The sequence below is a fragment of the Puma concolor genome, chromosome B3, assembly GCF_028749965.1.
Source record: "Puma concolor isolate L17-30 chromosome B3, mPumCon1.1.hap2, whole genome shotgun sequence".
Lineage (NCBI taxonomy): Eukaryota > Metazoa > Chordata > Mammalia > Carnivora > Felidae > Puma > Puma concolor.
This window is the reverse complement of record NC_141672.1, coordinates 6,532,882-6,547,416: the sequence shown is the minus strand read 5'-3', so window position 1 is coordinate 6,547,416 and position 14,535 is coordinate 6,532,882. Positions and strand designations below refer to the sequence as shown.

Genomic DNA, 14,535 nt, shown 5'->3' with positions numbered 1-14,535 from the left:
GAACTGGGCACCATTCAGTCTTACTTTTCCTCGCTAGCTGCTGTCGCCCGCCACACAGTTACCCTCTGTCTACCAATGAGTATTTAGGTTGGTGTTTGTAAAATGTGTTCGTTTTCCTTCCTGCTTTGAGGAGTTAACAGGCCCAGAATGCTTTTGCATATATTGTAGTTGTCATTAATACTAATAGTTTGTAAGTACTGTCAACATGGGTAACTGTCCCTTGAAATGATTTATAAACCTGTTCACCTGTTTATAAGAATGTGCATCTATTAGGAATTCTTACTAACAACGATCAAAAGGGAATTTAAGGGGCGCCTGGGTGGCTCAGTCGGTTGAGCGGCCGACTTCGGCTCAGGTCATGATCTCACGGTCCGTGAGTTCGAGCCCCGCGTCGGGCTTTGTGCTGACAGCTCGGAGCCTGGAGCCTGTTTCAGATTCTGGGTGTCCCTCTCTCTGACCCTCCCCTGTTCATGCTCTGTCTCTCCCTGTCTCAAAAATAAATAAAATGTTAAAAAAAAAATTTTTTTTTTAAAAGGGAATTTAATAGAAGTAATGTAACTATCAGATACCTGTGGGTATCAGATTCTTACAGAGTAGGAGACAGTTGTAGGAACACGTCGTGGGCATGTGGCAGCACCTTGGCGTGTGTTACCCTCGGGTGCCTTTGGGGAAGTGCCCTTTTACCTCCAGCTTCTACCCGCTCTACCTTCAGATCAGGAAACGAGACTTGATCAGGCACGGTGAGGTAGGAGTTCTGCAGCTCCATTGCCCCAGAAGAGAGGAAGAGGGAAAGGGTCACGCTATCCATAGGAGGCGAAGGGGCTTTGAAACCCGCCCCCGTGAGGAGGAGAAGGGGCTTTGACCTTCACCCGCCTCTCCTTTCTATCATGTGCGGTCTTCCCAGAGATGATCTGGGGGTGCAGGAGCCAGAGGAAAGCACCCCGCCTCTGGGAGTAGTGAAGACATTGTAGACACGACCCCCTCTCCAGAGAGGAGAGCAGGGCCGTTCGTTGGAGGGAGGTGTCATAAGCAGGAAAAAGAAGGTCACGAATCACGTGGGACTTTTCTACCTTAATTAGCTTGGCTTCAACCGTCTGGTTTCCCCCATTGTATTAATTTCTCACGTGTTCAACAAATATTTGTTCCAGCCACAGCGTTAGGCACTAGACCCAAAACAGGTGGCAAAGTAGACGTGGCCTTTTCTATTCTCGTGGATTTTATATTGAGTTGGGATAGATTTTAATCAAATAATCCTATGACCAGCTGATTATGAGCTGTGACGAATACTATAAAAAAGTCACTTAAAGTCGAGATGAGGGCGTTCAACTTGGGAACCTGGACAAGTCCCCCAGACAAGTGTTACGGGGCTGAAGGAAGGTTCCCTGAGGAACGATGTTTGCACACAGACCTGTAATTACCCCATTACTTGAATGTTTGAAACGCAAAAGGAGGCCAGGCCGCAGGCTATCCTATAATACCAAATGGGCCACGGCCTCAAAACCTGTAGGTGCACTTGGTGAAAGGCTGTTTCTAAATTCAGAAGACACGAGGAAATTTCTGGGAAGCAGGTGGTAACGAAACCAGGCAAAAACACCAGCATCAGCGGGATGTCTCCAATTGTGGGAAAGTTTCAGAGTTTGTAGAAAGCTTTCCTCAGAGAATGCTTGCAGCGCTAGGGTAGACGAACCTTAGTCCTGCCACACCGTTTGGAATAACTAACCGTGAGAGAATGGTCTGCGTTGTCTGAGGGGAGGCCATACGTCAGCGCAAAAGCCAGCCCCCCGCCCCCCCCCCCCCCCCCCCCCCCCGTCTGCTGTTTCTGGGATTGATGGGCTCGTGCGCCTGTTGGTGGGATCTGAGCCCCGTGGCAAGCCCTCCCTGTGCGAACGAGTGACCCTCTGCTCCTCTGCCGGCACAGACCGCCCTGGCCGCGGTGCACGCTGTCTGAAAGTGCTGTGCAGCCAGGCTGTGCAGAAGCGCCTGTCTGTAGGGGCGCCTGGGTGTCTCCGTGGTTCAGTGTCCGACTTGGGCTTAGGTCACGATCTCACACTTGGTGAGTTCGAGCCCCGCATCGGGCTGTCAGTGCAGAGCCTGCTTGGGATTTTCTGTCCCCTTCTCTCTGCCTCTTCCTGCTCATTCTCTCTCTCTCTCTCTCTCTCTCTCTCTCTCTCTCGATAGTAAACATTAAAAAAAAAACTTTTTAAAAAATTGCCTGTCGGGGCGCCTGGGTGGCGCAGTCGGTTAAGCGTCCGACTTCAGCCAGGTCACGATCTCACGGTCCGTGAGTTCGAGCCCCGCGTCGGGCTCTGGGCTGATGGCTCGGAGCCTGGAGCCTGTTTCCGATTCTGTGTCTCCCTCTCTCTCTGCCCCTCCCCCGTTCATGCTCTGTCTCTCTCTGTCCCAAAAATAAAGAAAAACGTTGAAAAAAAAATTAAAAAAAAAAATTGCCTGTCTATGGACGTTGACTGGTTTGAGAGCACAGTGACAGGGGAGAGTCCATGTACAACAGCAGCAGTAAAATAAAATGTCCAGGATTAGGCCTGGTAAAAAAAAACTGTGGAAACCATGGCAGGTTGGGGAAGGAATTGAAAACTGCTGTGAAGGGAATGAGAGGATTTCAGTGAATAAATACACGTTTGATAGGAAAAGTCGGTGTAGTTAAGAAATCCCCATTTTCCCTAAATTGTCCTCTGACTGAGTCCCCAGTCAGAACATCAGTAGCTTCCTTTTCTTCTGGACTGGTGCTAAGAAAAAGGGTACTAAAATGAGGCAAGGGGGTCTCCCGCGGGACATCGCTTCCAAAATGAGCAGCAGCAGAAGGAACAATGTGCCAGAAAGCGCCATGACCATGGGCAGCTTCCTCACTATGCCAGCTGCACCTGTCGTGTGCCCGAGGACAAGGCCATCAAGAAGTTCACGACTGGAAGCACAGTAGAGGCGCCACCATCAGGGACATTTCCACAGCGAGTGATTTCGATGCTCGTGTGCTTCCCGTGCTGTATGTGAAGCTACTTTCCTACTTGAGTTGTGCCGGTCAAGGCCAGGCAGGCAGGCTCCGTTCGTGTGGAGCCTGGAAGGACCATGTCCTCAAGGGCCAGCGCCCCACGTCGACCTGCAGGTGCTGCCCCTCAGGCTCCACGAAAAGCCCACGTAAGGAGCAGAGTCCTTGAGACTGAAGAAAAAGTGTCCCGTGGAAACAAAGTAAAATGGAAATTACACTTAAAAACAAAAACGAGGTGGGGGGGGAGATGTACAAAAACAAGAACAAGAGGACTCGTGATTGAACTGCTCTCCCAGCTGTTCATCCCTTGGATCCTGGGACAGAAATAGACAATCAGATCAGTGAACGGGAAAGCTGGTGTGTGTGGATAGGTCAGAATGTGGTTTAGTGACAGGAAATGAGGGTTTATGCTGTAGATGACGGTGGGATAGCTTATTTCAGGCAGATGATAGATTCACACACGTGCTTTATATGGATATGCCTGTCGAGCAGGTACAGAGTTTGAATCGGCCATCGTCGTCCTCGCTTATTTGCTTGACGTTTTCAGTGGAAATTCCCGAAGGATTGTGGCTTTGTTGATGGAGGTCTGGAAAGAAGCTACAGTTAGATAAATTATCTATAAAGCAAAGGTCCGTTTTGTAAAGGGGTGGCTCATGTATCGAGAGAAATGACGTATCTGGGGTGCTGGGCCGGCTCAGGGGAGCCTGCAACTCTTGATCTCGGGGTTGTAAGTTCGAGCCCCCACACCGGGTGTGGCGCCTACTTACGTTTCTAAGAATGTGTATTTTGTTTCCACTGTTTGTAAAAACTCAATCGGATTGGTTCGTCTCCCCCCCTTTTAGTTCTTTTCAGAGTTCCTCCTCGCCTCTGAACAAAGTGAAAGCCTAGGCGGGGCAGAGGGGAGGAGGAAGAGAGCTTGAAGAGAGGAAATGGGAAAGCCCGCCATCTAACGGGGCTTCAGACCTGCGGTTGAAATCATTTTCTGACATTTGTTATTTTATTTTTAGGAAGAAGTGATGGTTCTGGAGAGAATCCTGCTCCAGACCATAAAGTTTGATTTACAGGTAGAACATCCATACCAGTTCCTCCTCAAGTATGCAAAACAACTCAAAGGTAAGGAGGCAAGGTTTTTTTTACAGGACTTTTCGCTGGAAAGCAAGTCTTTGTAACGATTTGATGGCCTTCGGATTACGCTTCTCAAAAGAGGAGAACAGAAGAAAGGGTTCAGCGTGTGAGTGTGCCCAGATGGTCCAGTTTTGCAGCTGTGACTACCACTTCCCGTCAGGTTTAGACAGATTCTACCACCAAGTCGGCAAGTGACAGGAGGCAGGAAAATGACTCAGATTTTTCTTTTCTTTTCTTTTCTTTTTTCTTTTTGAGAGCGAGAGAGAACACACACGCGTGAGCTAGGGAGAGGAGGTAGAGGGAGAGAGGTTCCACGCTCAGTGTGGAGCCCATCGTGGGGCTCGATCCCGTGACCCCAAAATCATGACCTGAGCCACAATCAGAGTCAGATCCTTGAATGACTGAGCCACCCAGGCACCCTGAGTCAGCATTTTTTAACAGCCTGGTAGAATCCACCTTGGAGCAGGCTTCCCATGGACGGTGGTTGAGCACAGGTCTTGTGGGAAGAGAACACAGGTGGGACTCGGACCCACCCGTTTGCCCTCGGTTCCCAGGCGGTGGCTCTTTGCGTGTGTTGGGATGGTGCAGAGCACGCAGTGTGGGCTTGAAATAAGTGATTTTTCTGCACTCTTTTATTATTATTGTCACTTCTAATTGGCTTTTTTCTTCCCATTTCTAGGTGATAAAAATAAAATTCAAAAGTTGGTTCAAATGGCCTGGACATTTGTAAATGACAGGTGCGTGTGTTCAAACGTTGATCTAATTATAGTTTTAAAAACAGGCAGGGACTTAATGGGTCATTGAATCCAGACTCCGTATTTTGTATCTCGGACTCTGACTCACCCAGCTCGAGAGCCAGCTAATGGCAGAGATGGGGCTGACGTCCAGGAAGTCTGCTTCCCGGCAGAGGGATGCCTGGCCGTGTCTCAGTGTAAGAAGTTAAAGGGCATCTCCAGTTTGAAACATAGTCCAAAACAATACGCTGGACAGTTTTGACAGCTAAATCCTTAGAACCCATTTGGTTCTGCACAAACATACTTCCTTGTAATGGTCCTAGAGCCTTGCTGTACTTAGAACCTGGGACCTAATGACGTGTACCGTGGGGACGGAAGGCCTGTGTGTGGAGCTGCGGTCACTTGAAAACACAGTACAGTGGCTCAAATTTCAGCAGTTTGAAGAACATGAGCTACGTTCATTTGTGTATCGTGACATAACCAATTTTTGAATGTGCTGTCGTTCCGATTCTAAACCAAGGAACAGATTAGTAACTGTGGTTAAAGTAAACCTATTTTGGTGCCTTTGGCAGACTTAAAACTTGCTTCTTTTATTTCTAATTCCTTATCTGGTCATTTAGGGAATGTTAAGCAAACTGACATTTAGATGTGGCATCTGATCTCCATGCATTGGGTAACATAGCTTTGCTCCAAGTCACGTCACCCCTTTTTCTCGTTGAACTAGTCTCTGCACGACCTTGTCACTGCAGTGGGAACCAGAGATCATAGCAGTGGCAGTGATGTATCTCGCAGGACGTTTGTGCAAATTTGAAATACAGGAATGGACCTCCAAACCCATGTACAGGCGATGGTGGGAGCAGTTTGTGCAGGATGTCCCTGTGGACGTTCTGGAAGGTACTGCTGGCATGCTGGGCTTCCCCAAGAGTGTTCCAACTTCAGGTCACTCTTCCCTGTAAACCTGGAGTCCCGAGAATGGACTTTCCCGCACACATAAACGTAAACCATTCTTCAGAAGCATCTTTAATCCAGCTCTCTAATAGTGTCCACTCTGAGCAAGCCGTGCGCGACAGAGTTTGGGTAAATTGCACGTACGATCCCTGTTCACTGGTCCCTGTAGGGGAATCATAGCTGAAAGGGAGCGGGGCTGGTCTTTTCCTAGGCACGTTTTACTTAAAGTATCAATTTGTGATAAATGTAATTGTTGCCTGTCGTTCAGACATCTGCCACCAGATCCTGGATCTTTACTCACAAGGAAAACAACAGATGCCTCATCACACGCCCCACCAGCTGCAGCAGCCCCCGTCTCTCCAGTCCACACCACAAGTGCCACAGGTGCCACCGCCCCAGCCGTCTCAAGGCTCCGACCCGCCCCAGCCGCAGCAGAAGGACTCGCAGCCGCCAGCGCCGCAGCCCCCGCCGCAGCCGGCCCCGCAGCCCAAGAAGCCGTCCCCGCAGCCTAGTCCTCCCCGCCCAGCAAAGCGGGCTGTGGTGAGTGGGCCACCTCTCCGGAGTGGGGGAGGCACAGTCCCTCGTCTGAGGGCTCATATGGGATGCCGAGCAGGGGGACACCTGGCCTCGCCGTCGGACAAGCGTCCGCGGAGAGCCTCAGAACTACCGTGGTCACAGGAGGAGGGCCCCGAGAGCTGGGAGGGCTCCGTCCTCCTCCTCCAGCCGCCGCTGCCCAAGTCTCCGGCCTCTCTGGCTTTTTTGTGTTTGGTGCTTTGAGTGACGCGGGGTGTTTGTGAGTTTCTCCCCACGGCAACAAGCTGGCCGGTGGAGGAAACCCATGTGGGATAAACGCGTGTTGGCCAACACCGCTCATTGAATGCAGGCCACCATGTCAGAGGGCCTGAAACTTAGTGTCATCAAGGACCCACTATTGAAAATCCACAGTGGTCCTCATGTCTGACCTGGGAGAGGGAAAGAGGAGGGGGCAGAGATGGTCTGTTAGGTTCCCAGTATGCCCTGAGCTAGGAGCTGTGTCTTGTCGCCCGGACTCCATTAGTTCCTGGATAATCCGTTTTTCTCACTATGCCCGGGGTCTTGGTTAACGATTACATATTTTCTTTTGTAACAGGTTGTTTCTCCCAAAGAAGAGAACAAAGCCGCAGGTAAGTTCCTGTTCTAAGGGTTGTTTTTTTTTTAACTTTGTATCAAAACTTTAAATTCTTGGTCAACACTATTTCCACAAGATCTAGCTTGGTCTTAGAATTTAACCTTATATCCCGTCAAAAACTTGACCCTGCCTGCCAGAAAAAGTGCCCTGAGTGTGTATTTTTAGATCATATTCTGACAACGGTTACCAAAAAACATGAGCAGCGGTGAAAGTGTACTCACTAGCACATATACAAATGTGATCACGAACATAGGACAAGGGTTACGGCAATGTTCCTTTCTAGAGGTTCAGTTAAGCCCACCACAGTAGACTGTAGGGAGAATTCCCACCCTAAACCCCAAGTAGCAGAGGGTGGTGGGCAGACAGGGTGGCAGTGATGGGCAGTGCTGTTGTCCAGAGAACCACCATATATCCTGACCCCTCTCGCTGATGTGGGCCGGACTCCTCCAAACACTGTTTGGGTTTTGTTTGGGTTTTTTTTTTGTAGAGCCCAAAGTTGGTTAATTTGTTTCTTTATTGGAAACAAATGTAAAGTGTGAATAAAATCTGAGAGACTGGGGGGGCCTAGGTGACTCAGTTAAGCGTCTGACTCTTGATTTCGGCTCAGGTCATGATCTCAGGGTCATGGGATGAAGCCCCACGTGGAGCCTGTTTGAGATTTTCTCTCCCTCCCTCTCCCTCCCTCTCCCTCCCTCTCCCTCCCTCTCCCTCCCTCTCCCTCCCTCTCCCTCCCTCTCCCTCCCTCTCCCTCTCCTTCCCCCTCCCTCTCCCTCTCCTTCCCCCTCCCTCCCCCTCCCTCCCCCTCCCTCCCCCTCTCCCCTCTTCTCCCTCTCCCCTCTCCCACCCTCTCCCTTCCCCCTCCCTCTCCCCCCTCCCCCCTCCCTCCCTCTCCCTCTCCTGCTCCTGTTCTTTCTCTCTAAAATTAAATTAAAAATCTGGAAGATCACAGAACAGAAACTTAGAAGCATTTTGTCTCTGTGTTGTGGGCTTCGATGTACTGAACTCTTTGAAGATAAAACCATGTTTACTCATTTCTGTTTCTCTGTGGCTAAGTTCCAGGGTAGGAACTCAGTGAATGATTTATTGAACGATTGTGAGACCTTCCAGTTGCAACAAAGCTGCATTTTCTTAGGGTCTTTGGGGGAAATGATGGGTTCAGTACAGGTGAATATTTTTTTTCTGCTCCAACTGGGCACCAAAAAGTAAGTGTGAGACCTAAGTGTGGGGCTGTGCCTCTCCACCCTGTGGGTACACAGTTGAGCTGAGCTGGTGTGCTAGGCCTATTACATCCGTACACGGCAGAAACGAGCCAGTGGCGACCTTGGAGGAGGACTTGAGTCTGAGCGCCCGGAGCCCCACCCAGGGTTTCGGCCTGTAGGTGGAAGGGGGCAGAGGAGCTGGGGGCAGGTGGAGAGGGCTCTTACTGGACTACTAGCTGTGAAGCGGTGAAAAGAAGCTTCTGCTGGGACCAAACGTGTGGTTGGAACCAGACAGAGTCGACCTGCCGGAATGTGGGTGTTTGCATAGGCAGTGGGAGCCACTGAAGATCTGTGAGCAGGAGAATGGTGGAATCTGAGTTCATTTTAGAAGTGCCCTGGCAGCAGTAATGGGACACAGAGGGTTGCGAACGGGGAGGAGCTTACAAGCATCTGGGTGAGAGGCAGTGAAGGGGGGAGTGGTGGCCTCAGGCCCAGAGAGGGAGGGTGCAGACAGCCTGCAGGTGGGACCTTGACCTGGCTGTGTGCTAAGTGCCACTAGCTACAGGGGGCTTTCGAGCACTCACTGAAAGTGCAGCCAACCCAAATCGTCATGTGTCCTCAGTGCAGAATACATACCAGATTTCCAAGCATTACTAAGAGAAAAGAATGTAAAAAATCTCATTGATAAATTTTTATGTTGATTACACATTGAAATGGTCAAACTTTTTATGTATCACATTGAGTTCATCTCTTTTGAAGGTGACTACCAGAAAAGTTAAAATCATACATATAGCTCTTCTGTCTGTGGGCAGCACTGACCTAGACCGGCTTCATCTGGGCAGTGGGGTGGGCCGTAGGTGGGTGTCCGAGGTGAGAGTGTGACAGCGGTCGCGGGCCGGGAAGGAGTCACGTGAGCTGCGGCTGCTGGGTCTGGGAAGGGAGCTTGAAAGTCAGGTCCAGGGCTTTAGTGGGGAGAGAGCGGCTGGAGGCACATGTGGACAGTTCATCCACCTAGAAAGAGGGGACTTGGTCTTCCAGGAAGAGAATACAGACAGACCCATCCCTGGACCGTGAATTCGGCCTGTTTGGGACAGGAAACCAGGAAAAGTTCAGCAACACTAAAGTAGGATTAAATCAGAGCTGAGTATAAGCCAGAATCAAGTGAGTTTCTGGAAGGAGGAGTCAAGCCACGCAAGCAACCGCAGAGATGGGGGTTCTTTTCCGATCATGTGTGCACCCTCCCTGCTCTCGTGAAACACAAGACACTGGGCTTGCTGTAGCCTGTCGTGGCTACTTAGCACCATCAGGGTGGATGCTGGTTACCCACAGCCACCGGACCCTGAGGGGCAGGCTGTGTGCCCCGCCCCAAGTGTCCTGTTCGGTTTGCTCCTGGCTTGTCAGCCCCTTGATCTGTCCTGAAGTCCGTTCATGTCCTGTTGCCGATGTGCTGCCAGAGGAAGTAAATATTCATAAGGGAGAAAATAAACTTAAAATGTGCCTAAGAATACGAAGGTGGCAGTTTGTCCTGTGAGCCCTCGGGGCTGGGTGTCCGAACATTCTGTGGACGAGTGGGGGCGCCCATACCCGGCTGCTCTCGTGTCTTTGGAAGGCTTGTCTGGGACGGTCGGCAAGGAAGCTGGGTGGATGTGGAAAGGGCTGTAAAGGGCCAGCGGGCTGTGTTATTTGGGGGTACGGGGCGGTGTGTGGCCTGTTCGGTTCCTGCAAAAGGACTAGCACCTGGTTTAGTTGAGGCTCCCTCAGGTTCCTGAAGCTTTTCCCATATATCCGTTCTTTTTCCCCAAAGACGTTCCTGAGCAGCACATTTTCCTCCGCCTCTCTTTTCCTTCCATGGTCTCTTGATTCGCAGGGAGAGGTCTGAGTCGCTTTTCCATCCACTTTTCCTCTTTAGAACCACCGCCACCTAAAATCCCCAAGATCGAGACCACTCACCCTCCACTGCCTCCGGCCCACCCACCTCCAGGTAAGTGTCCGCTGAAAGCAGCTTGCGAGTGCCAGCTTTTGGCTTGGCTTTCTTGAAGGGCACACTTGGGAAGGCCTGGGGACGAGTTTGTGGAGGGGAAACTTGCTAGCCAAAATTTAAAAAGAAGGTGATGTCCAAGGATCTTTCAAAAATTATGCTTTTCACAAAGCAGACATTTTGAGGAAGTCGTAAATTTTAAGTATATCTGGATATTCTCTGACCTCCCACGTGCAGAGCTGCCGGACTCCGCAGGCTAAACAACGTAGGATCAGTTTTAGGAAAGCAAAGCCTGCTGATGTACGAACATCGACCCAGCGGGATTGCCGTAGATCTGAGCCCCCTGTCCCTCACACGCCTGCCTCCTGGTGGCAGGGTAGCCTCTCCGAACGTTTTGAAGATAAGCAGTAGCTCAGAGCCCAGCAGAGAATAAATTAAAGCCTGGCACATTTTCGACAGGCACACGGTGAACTGGGAAGCTTCCTTGGCACCACTTAAAACTGGAGAAGTGTTGTAAGGAATCTAGCATTATTCCTTGGGGCATTATTCCTTAGCATTATCTCCCTGGGGCAGCGGTCCGGAAGACAAAGCAGGAAACAAGGGAGGGCAGCAGTTGTGTGTGTGAGTCAAGGGGGGCTGGGTGCTCCGCGGCGGGGTCCGCGCTCTCACTGGGCTGCACTCTCCGCTTGCCAGTGCCTGCCGTGCCCTTGGGCCCCTCGCGCCCGCGTGTCTGTGGTAGGGGTGCTGCCGATGGCATTTCTTTCTACGTGTGGCCAGTCCCAGCACTTTACGAGCTTTGGGGAAACCGGGGCACCATTTTCTGCTGTGGGACAACTCTCTCAGTCCCTGGTTCAGTATGAAGCTTGCTGAAAAATACCTGCCATGGGTCATTCAGTGTTCATGTTACGTCTCTCCGCCAGCGAAGGGCCTCCCTTCCTGTGCCCGGGGGTGCAGCTGAGGACAGGGTTGGTGTCCCGGGTTTGCCCAGGGCAGGGAGAGAGCCGCACTCTGCGGAGGAGCTCCCACGGTGGGCCGCGGGCAGGGAGGGTGAGGGCAGGGGTGGCGGGTGGTGGGAACTGACTCTGCAGCCGGGAGGGAAGGGTGGGCCGGGCTGCAGGAGCTCACTCCGGCAGGGTCCCGTCCCCACTTCGTAGGGGCCTGTGGCAGATGGGAGGCAGGTAGGCGGAAGGCTCGGAGGAGGAGCGGGAGTCCGGTTCAGGAGCAGCTAGAACCACAGTTGCCGTGAGGCGCGGGACGTGGCGAGCCACTTAGGTCACCAGGTGTCTCAGAGGGCAGCTGGTGGTGGTGGGTGTCGGCAGGGAAGAAGAGTAGCGCAGGTGCCTGGAGAGACCGCGTGTTCCGGGTGCGGTCACAGAGGACAGGCGGATGCGCCGGGGACGTGGGGAGGCGGCAGAGCTGTGGGTCACAGGAAGCGAGGTCTCGGGGATGGGAGAGCACGTTCGTGGGCCCGGGCGGCCGTGGCCGGCGTACGGGGCCATCCGAGGCGGCCGGCACTTGGGTCCACAGGCCTCAGGTTCATGCTCTGCGTCTTCCGGTCAGCTTCTGGCACCAGCGGGGCCCCGGCCCCACCCTGGAGCGCAAGCAGATTTCTCTACAGGCACGTCTGGCTTCGGATTTGGGCGGGCACGCCGCTTAGCTCAGGCCCAGTCCCGGGGACGTGGCTCTTGCTGAGGATGTCCTGGCCGAGCCGAGATTGTGCTCTCGTTCACTTGGAGAAAGCAGTGAGGGAACCGCAGCCGCCGGCGCCCCCCTGGGCACTCGGCACGTCCGTGTCCGCAGTCAGGGCTGGCGGGAGCTCCAGGGAGCACGCGGGGCAGGGGGCCAGGAGACTGGAGGCCCCCTTCGCGGCCTTCACTTTTTTGTGTTCTCTGGACCCAGAGATCTCGGCTCCTGTGATTGGCCCTGGACTCTGGGTTGCCTTAGGAAGAGACCCACTTGTCAGTGATGGGCCTCCCCTGGTGGGGTGTCCGGTGTTCTCTTCCAGGTGTGTGACCAGGAATGCGGGGGTTGGGGGGTGGCAGGTGAAAACGGGTGAGACGAGACCGTGGGTGAAGGGAGTGGAGGGCCATGGCCGGAAGGCACCACGGCACGGTGCTTTCTGAGAGGACGCGGTGGGGTCCCATCTCTGTTTTCTTCTGTCAGCTAGAAGCAGAATTGCTACTTTGGTGGCTACATGGGGAATATCAGACGCTTGTTATTTTTTTAAACATTGCCTCGTTCACTTGACCACCTCTCAGGCTTTGTGTTTGATGCCCGTGCTGCAGACAGTGAGGTGACGTGGCCCTGGCCTCGCAGTCTCGGGAGGCAGAGACAGGCAGGAAGAAGGGGCCCCCACTCGGGGCTGTGCTGGCAGGACGGGCACGCAGCCGGAGGCAGACGGGGCTTCGTGCACTGCAGGCACCTCCTTGGCTGGTGTGCCGAGGACCGAGGGAGGGAGACCCAGCCGTGCCGGGGCAGGGACCTCTGTGACAGATATGGCACAAGCGGACGGCGTCGGGTGCCGACTGCCACAGTGACGGCTGCTCCCTGTTCCTCTGTGAAGATGGCCCTGGGGACAGGGCAGCAGCCCCGCCAGGGCTGTACTGGAGGCCAGAAATCGGGGTGGTTAGGGTGGCCGTGGGAACTGCCGTGGGAGACCCTGGCTCAGGCCTTCCCCACCCTGAGGGGGTCCCCGGATGCGTCCCTGCACGGGCCACCCTGGGAGCCCGGGGCCGGGCAGTAACTTGTCTCTCCCCTGCAGACCGGAAGCCTCCCATCTCGGCTCCCTTAGGCGAGGCTGAGCCTCCAGGCCCTGTGGATGCCAGTGACCTCCCCAAAGTGCAGATTCCTCCTCCGGCCCACCCGGCCCCTGTGCACCAGCCGCCACCGCTGCCACACCGGCCACCGCCGCCACCGCCCTCCAGCTACATGACCGGGATGTCGACCACCAGCTCCTACATGTCCGGAGAGGGCTACCAGAGCCTGCAGTCCATGATGAAGACCGAGGGCCCCTCCTACGGTGCCCTGCCCCCCGCCTACGGCCCACCAGCCCACCTGCCCTACCACCCGCACGTCTACCCCCCCAACCCGCCCCCTCCGCCTGTGCCCCCTCCCCCGGCCTCCTTCCCCCCACCTGCCATTCCTCCCCCTACTCCCGGCTACCCTCCTCCTCCCCCCACCTACAACCCCAATTTCCCACCCCCACCCCCACGCCTGCCCCCCACCCACGCCGTCCCCCCTCACCCTCCTCCAGGCCTGGGCTTGCCACCGGCTAGCTACCCGCCTCCGGCTGTTCCCCCTGGAGGACAGCCACCCGTGCCCCCGCCCATCCCCCCACCCGGCATGCCTCCCGTGGGGGGACTGGGGCGGGCCACCTGGATGAGATAACGCGATGCCTTTTCTTCCCCCCTTTGTTTTTTTTAAGAAAAGTTTTTCTAATCAACTTGAAGAGTAGTTTAAGTGGGTAAGCAGCAGGGTACCTTACATAATGCTAGACAGTTGCAGCATGGGAAGAAACGGACGGGGCCCATGAGATACAGTTGGGGTGGTCCTCACATCTGGAGAATGGGGACAGCAGTTTGAGAGTAGCCTGGGCAGCACCAGTCTCCATCTGACTGCGCTGGGTGGTCGGCTGGTGTCGTGTGAGCATCCTGCACCGGGTCACGGGTACTAGTGAAACATTAACCAGCCATATTGGCTCAATAAATAGCTTCAGTAAGGAGTGAAGTTCCTTCTAGAAATCAGTGCCTATTTTTCCTGGAAACTCAATTTTAAATAGTCCAGTTCCATCTGAAGTCAAGCTGTCGTCATCGCTTTTGTTCCGTGATGTTCTCTCCCAGCACCCAGTAGGTCAGATGAACCACTGTTTTGATTGAGAGATATTTACATCCTTTGTATTAAACTTATTTTGAAGGGATTGCCTTGATGGATGGCTTTTTTCTTTTTCCTCCAGAGAGAAGGGGAGAATTGTACTTGGAAAGTAACGTATGTTTACATCAATTTGCAAATTCCTGTACATAGAGATATATTTTTTAAGTGTGAATGTAACAACATACTGTGAATTCCATCTTGGTTACAGACATGACTCCTTCAGTTATCCAAATAAAACCGTGCTGAAACTATCCTTTTGTTTCTTACGCACAGAAGGTGGGGCCTCCAGGCCTTGCGCAGCCCCAGACCGGGAAGTCTAGAGGCGGCCCTTCTCCTGCCCCCGGGGGCCAAGGGGCAGGCAGCGGAGGAGCGCTGGCCGAGAGAGGCCTGGCGCTGGCTGCTCTCGCAGCCCCCAGACCTGGCCCTGCCGTCTCGCGGGGCAGCGCCGCTGTGGGTCTGTCCTTGCGGGCCAGCCCCCCACACCCCGTGCCCACATTGGCTTCGGTAGGAGG

The 14,535-nt window shown here is 53.6% G+C and overlaps 1 protein-coding gene across 1 annotated transcript in view; it reads left to right on the top strand.

The window, feature by feature from the left end:
* The window catches only part of CCNK (cyclin K), a 30,235-nt gene extending 15,961 nt beyond the window's left edge, over positions 1 to 14,274 (top strand). The window contains exons 5-11 of the mRNA XM_086708839.1: positions 4,009 to 4,114; positions 4,806 to 4,863; positions 5,585 to 5,754; positions 6,077 to 6,348; positions 6,938 to 6,971; positions 10,085 to 10,156; positions 12,915 to 14,274. Coding sequence (XP_086564965.1) covers positions 4,009 to 4,114; positions 4,806 to 4,863; positions 5,585 to 5,754; positions 6,077 to 6,348; positions 6,938 to 6,971; positions 10,085 to 10,156; positions 12,915 to 13,540 — 1,338 coding nt within the window. The 3' untranslated portion in view covers positions 13,541 to 14,274. The remainder of the gene's footprint in view (positions 1 to 4,008; positions 4,115 to 4,805; positions 4,864 to 5,584; positions 5,755 to 6,076; positions 6,349 to 6,937; positions 6,972 to 10,084; positions 10,157 to 12,914) is intronic.
* Positions 14,275 to 14,535: the final 261 nt, after the last annotated feature.